The following is a 5,997-nucleotide window of genomic DNA, read 5'->3' on the forward strand; positions in this document are numbered from 1 at the left end:
AAATATCTAAAAATGCGACCGCTTTCTCAGCTGTGGGATTTGGGGTTGATTTAAACAACGTCTCCACGTAGGTAGGTGAACAGATACAGAGATACACAAGCGTGAGTGCACGTACAGACACACACACACACACACATACACTCTCACACACACTCTCACACACACACAGCATCCCAGAAACGTACATACTGAGGGAAGAAAATGTCTTGACATCCTAAGCAACTAGAACCCGACCTGGAAAAGCCAGAGGCCATTCGCAGAGGCCGTGTGGTCTTTCCGAGGAGAAACGCCATGCCGATTAATCAGCAGTCAGGATGGACACCCTTTCAAACTGCTTACCGTTTTAATCCGCTGGATATCCAGACAAACTGGGGAGCCTAAGGCAAATCGAAGCCAGGGAAGAGGACGCAGTGCCCGGATTACAGCACGTGCCTTTCACGTTGGTGGACTCTCTGTCATGATCATTTTTCAAGACATAAATGCTAGGCAGAGCTTCCGTTTCTGAGCATCGCCCTGACGCGTGGTCAGCGGAGCTCAGGAATGGGCAGTGCTGGGCCCTGCTCCAGGGGTTCAGCCCATTTTCCCCGCACCTCGACTTCCCCGCTCAGATTGTCACCGAGATGGGTGGCTTTATAGCCTGCGAAGTCAGGGCAGCCATTTCTTACCCGGACATCCAGGGTTGCTGCTGACCGCGCGTGTGGGCACTGAATACCAGACACCAGGCTAAGAGCTTTACGTACACGAGGATTTCATTCACTTTCCTGTCACTCCTGGAGGCAGAGGCTGCTACTGAGCGATGGACGCGGTCTTGGAGAGCTCGATGACACTTTGCTGTCCCTCCGGGCGTGTGCCTTCTCTCTGCTAAGCTCCACGGACCTCCTCTGGGGTCAGAGTTTGGGAACTGCCCTAGGAGAAGGCATGACAGCACACGTGATTTCCGTGGGGCCACTTGACCTAAAATAGCATTGCCTGTTATAACAGAGGGGGCTTTAAAAATCCTCATTGAACGTGAATATTCACATTAATTGTTTAATCTTTGTTTTGGCTCGTGTACCTGCGCATGCTTTCCGTTCAGCCCTCTGCCCGTGAGTTAGTCCAGCGATGTGTTGGCACCATACAGACATGGATTGAGCAGGTCTGGCACAGCGCTGGTGGCAGCAAACGTTGTCAAAAGGACCGCGTATGACTTTTAACCATTGGCCGTTGTTCATAAGTCATCATGTCGGGGCTAACAACTCGTTGTATGTGCTGTGGGTGGATTTAACGGCGGAAAGATGTCCGTGATCGTAAGACAGTGGGTTTACGGAGGGCGAGGCTCGCCCTCTAATTCTGAGCTGTCCCTATAATTTTGCAATGACGGAGACAGAGAATCCGCTGCTTTGTCTGCTGCTCAGATCAGACCGTGCGGTGCCGTTTCATCTCGGTATGGTGGCCCATTTAAAGGTCTGATGCATTTTATTTTTTTATTTGTACTCCTTAAAAATCAAGCATTGAAAGGGCCGATGGGAGCGGGGAGTGAGGAGTTAGTGTTTCACGGTCAGAGTTTCAGTCGGGGAAGATGAAAAAGGTGTGGATTTGGATGGCGGCGGCCAAACAGCAGCGTGAATGAGGTCGAAGCCACGGAAGGACACAGGTTTTAAAAGCGGGTGAGATGGTAAATTTTGTGTACTGTATATTTTACCAGGTTAAAAAATGAGTCGCTTATTTGCACTTTGCCAAGCTGAAATCAGTAGGTTATGCTGAAAGCCGGTTTCAGTTTAACTTCATTGACATCCCTTTATTTAGTTTGTAACGGCGAATCTGTGCGAAGGACACTTTTTAAGCACGGAATTCAGTACTGGACGTGAGTGAGACTCGGTACCTTCTGCACGTGGAGTCTGTAAGTCGGAAACTTCCAAGATGAGGCACCAAGTTTCACACCGGCCCTGAGAAGTTTCGCAAAGATTGAGTTCAAAATGGAGGTTTACTCTGAGTAGCCCAAAGGAGGCTATTCCTGTAAAATCTGATAGGACATTAAGAACACGAGAATAGATTTATTTTGCTTAATTTCTAAATTAAATGCCAGAGATTTAACCAGGGGCCGTTATTCCTACCCCCGGCCTTTTGAGTCCTCCATTGTCTGGCGGTGCAAAGTCGAGTCACACCCGTGTGTGGAGGCCACACGGTAGTTCCGTGGTGGCTGGTGGCCCTGGGCTCGGGGTGACCCTAATGAGTGTTTGCGTGCCGCCCTGTGCCCTGCAGCAGGAGCTCATCGAGAGCATCACCCGCAAGCTGCAGGTGCTCCGGGAAGCCCGCGAGAGCCTGCTGGAGGACATCCAGGCCAACGGCGTGCTTGGGGACGAGGTGGAGGCCATCGCCAAAGACGTCTGCAAGCCCAGCGAGCTCGACAAGTTTCGAATGTTCATCGGAGACCTGGACAAGGTGGTGAACCTTCTGCTGTCGCTCTCAGGCCGCTTGGCCCGTGTGGAAAACGCCCTCAACGATTTGGACGAGAACGCTTCTCCTGCTGACCGGGTAGATGCACACGCCTTTGACCTGGAAGTCGGGGGTGGGGGGAGGCTCATGGGAAGCTTTCCCTGGGGGTGTCGAATGAACGCCTCGAAGGCTCACACGGCTCATGCAGCGGCCTGTCCAGCTCGTAATGCAAGATGTTGTTGATGCGTGGACGCCCTCTCTCTGGCGACCGAGGGGTAACAGGCTGTGAGTTAGGGCCGGCCGTTGTCATCGGACGCCAACAGCAGGATATTGCTTTAGGCAGCTGGCCCTGGCTAAGCCCTTTGCACGTTTGGAGTCCCCTGATCACTTGGTGCTCGTCATGGCCATTTCTGTTAGCTGCTCAAGGCCGGAGGGAGGAATCGGAGGCCCTTCCGGGGCTGGGGGTGCTGGGACCGGAGCCTGCCGGAGCCCCGAGCTTCGTTCTGTTCACGTTGTGAGAATTTCCTTGCGGATCCCGCCAGATCGCTGGTCCTTAAGTTGCGGGCCGTCAGGGGCCTCCGTGGGACCCGTCCCCGGAGATGCCAGTGTTTTTGAGACGTTGGCGGGGGTCCTTGCTCCAGCCCTGGTCCTCAACGGGCTCCTTTCTCTCTCCACAGCAATCCCTGCTCGAAAAGCAGCGGGTCCTCATCCAACAGCACGAGGACGCCAAGGAGCTCAAAGAGAACCTGGACCGCCGGGAGCGCGTCGTGTTCAACATCCTGGCCAGCTATCTCAGCGACGAGAGCCTGGCGGACTACGAGCACTTCGTGAAGATGAAGTCGGCCCTCATCATCGAGCAGCGGGAGCTGGAGGACAAAATCCACCTGGGCGAGGAGCAGCTGAAGTGCTTGCTGGACAGCCTGCAGCCCGACAGGGACAAATAGGCGGGTCCTCCCTGGCGGGGGGCGGACGCCGGGCCTTCAGCTCCGTCGTCCAGGACGCCAGCCGAAATCCTCGCCTGTATTTATGTCCTGTGCTGAGCAGCCTCCGCTAGCGAAATGGCGGTTAGAAAAGCAATAACTTGCGTGTTTGTTCAGGTTGATTTATTTAATTTTTCGGGTTCCCTTTTGAACGCTGAGCTGCGTGGCTCAGTGTTAGCCATGTTCCTTTACAAGTGAGCACGCGTGGCCCCGGGCTCTGGTGGACGGCACGTTTCTGCGGTGTAGCCTGTGGGCTCCGGTCCTGCAGCACATGCCAGCGATCATTTGCAGTGGCGGGTCCGCCCCTTCGTCCGGTCCACAGAGGCCGAACCAGCCGCTCGGGAAGTGGCTGAGTGCGTCTCTAAGGTGCCTGAGAGGGGAAAACCCTGGCCCACGTCTGCTCTCCTGGTTCATCGGTCCACTGGTGTTGAACATTCGTTGTCTCTGACCCAGCAGAAACCACGATGATAATTTATTAATGTTTTGGAAAGATGAATAGTTTCCAAGCGGTTAGAAACCAACTGTGACATGAATAATCTATGTGTTAGGTTCCGCTCCTTTTAAAATCGCCACTTAAACTGTGCGCATGCTTTCAAACACACACACACACACACACACACACAGAGCGAAGAGCTTGAGTACGTCTCACCGGACACCACGAGTGAAATGACGCTTTCCCGCACCGTGAAGTTACACACTTAAAAGTGTGTCCAGTAGTGATGTGCTTGCTAGGTATTTGTTTCAGGAGACCAACAGGATAGTTCTTAAATTACTTTTCCCCCCAGAACATTTATTTTGTGCGTCCGTGGTCACTGATGATAACTGGCCACACTTCTCTTCTTGCCTCTTTGAATCTGTCACTACGCCACGACGGCCATGCTTCGTGTACTGTAAGAACCTTCCTCTGGCTTTTCAGAGGTCCCGTGCACCATACAAGTTTGTCACAGAGTTTACAGATTCTGTGCCCTTTTTATTGGACGGAATTGCCAGATTCTAAAGAGAGCAGCCAAGTCACTTAAGGAAAAAAAAAAACAAAACAGTTTTGCTATGAGCTTCTAGTCGACAAGTCACAGACTGGGAGACAACATTTGCAAATCGCACATTTGAAACAAAGGAGTTGTCTCCAGAATATAAAAGAACTCTGAAAAGTCAACTAGGAGAAAACAAACTGCACAATTAAAATGAGGGCAAAAGATTTCACCAAAGAGGATATATGGGTGACAAATAAGCACAGGCAAAAGACATTCAACTACCAATGGCTTGATTATAACCTAACTTATTTTTACCTAAATCATTGTAGAGCCGGCAACACCCAAAAGGGAAATACCTTCTCAGAAGCGTTCATCCGTATTAAGCTATATCTGACTTGAGAAAAATCTGCCCATGATGTGTTCTCCTCCCTTTCCCCCGGTGTAGTCAGTCACTCGCTGTGGAAACTGGTCATTTCGGGAAAGGTGCAGCTGGCCGTCCGCGGACCTTGTCTCTCCCCGTCGGGAGCACAGCCAGAGTCATTTCAGTGTGTTTGCTTTTTAATTTTGACAAAGCTTTTACCTGTGATTCGTGCCCCTCTGATATGATATTGTGATCATTTTAATATGTCTGTAAAATGTGAATGATGGAACTCACTGTGTCTGTATCCAGCTTTCCGATGTCTTTTGAGGAATTTCTGATCCATAGCAATATGTAGTGCTGTCTCCCTTTCAGCAAAGTACCTGTAATCACAACTGTCCTGTCCAGTCCCCTGTTTGCCTCTTAAATGTCTGGTTAGCGGGGACCCAAAGATTCCAGTGAGTCAGCATACATACCTTTGTATATAGTTACATTATTGCATATAAAAAGAATCTGGTGCTAATGTTTTCTCCTTGGCATTCTTAGATGGTGGCCGATGCCTCAGCCCTGTCATAGCTCAGCTGTGGAACGGTCTCTAGCGGATTTCCGTCCGGGCTCCTTACTGCCTGTGCCGTGTCTCCTGCAGTTCGCTCACGTGGAAAGCACGTGCAGGTTCTGTGCTCGACACTACTCACCTCTCACCAGATCTACCTGCTTGATTTTAACAAAATAAACAGTGTCTTTGAGTGGATGGAGCCTGTCTTTGATTTACGTAGATGACATCTTTTTAAAGAATCAGAATGGTCCTCAACACGTCCGATTAGCAAACCTTTGCTAAATTGTGGGATTGAGTGTGAGAGTGTGTGTGTGTGTGTGTGTGTGTGTGTGTGTGTGTGTGTGTGTGTGTGTGACTCCATATGCCAGTCTAGCTACGGCCAATCAATTTGCAGTCAGAAGTCAGGGACGTGGGTCATTAGCGCTTGGCCACAATACGGCTGTGCACACGACAGTACGATCTCTGCAGCATCCAGTGGGAACAGTGTTTCTTTAGCTCGTGAATATGTCGATCTGGCGGGTTCCCTTCCGTGTGCCTCTCATCTTCCTTTTGGGACCAGCGCTCTGGCCTGGGCGTGTCAATGGCAGATACACGCGATAACAAGCCTAGTGACAGAGGTGCTTTTCGCGTCTCTGGTCCTAGCAAAGCTGCGAAGCTCACGTTGCCAAAGCAAGTCCCACAGCTGAACCCAAGGTCAAAGGAGGTGGAATGTGTGTT

At 51.1% G+C, this 5,997-nt stretch overlaps 1 protein-coding gene across 1 annotated transcript in view; it reads left to right on the forward strand.

Moving 5' to 3' along the window:
• Positions 1 to 5,475, forward strand: part of LOC105309748 (protein Shroom2) — a gene marked incomplete at its 5' end in the record, with an annotated part of 54,098 nt that extends 48,623 nt beyond the window's left edge. Inside the window, 2 exons of the mRNA XM_023526369.1 lie at positions 2,242 to 2,514; positions 3,093 to 5,475. Of these exons, the coding sequence (XP_023382137.1) occupies positions 2,242 to 2,514; positions 3,093 to 3,359 (540 nt within the window). The remainder of the gene's footprint in view (positions 1 to 2,241; positions 2,515 to 3,092) is intronic.
• Positions 5,476 to 5,997: the final 522 nt, after the last annotated feature.

This window comes from Pteropus vampyrus, unplaced genomic scaffold, assembly GCF_000151845.1.
Source record: "Pteropus vampyrus isolate Shadow unplaced genomic scaffold, Pvam_2.0 Scaffold828, whole genome shotgun sequence".
NCBI classification, from domain to species: domain Eukaryota; kingdom Metazoa; phylum Chordata; class Mammalia; order Chiroptera; family Pteropodidae; genus Pteropus; species Pteropus vampyrus.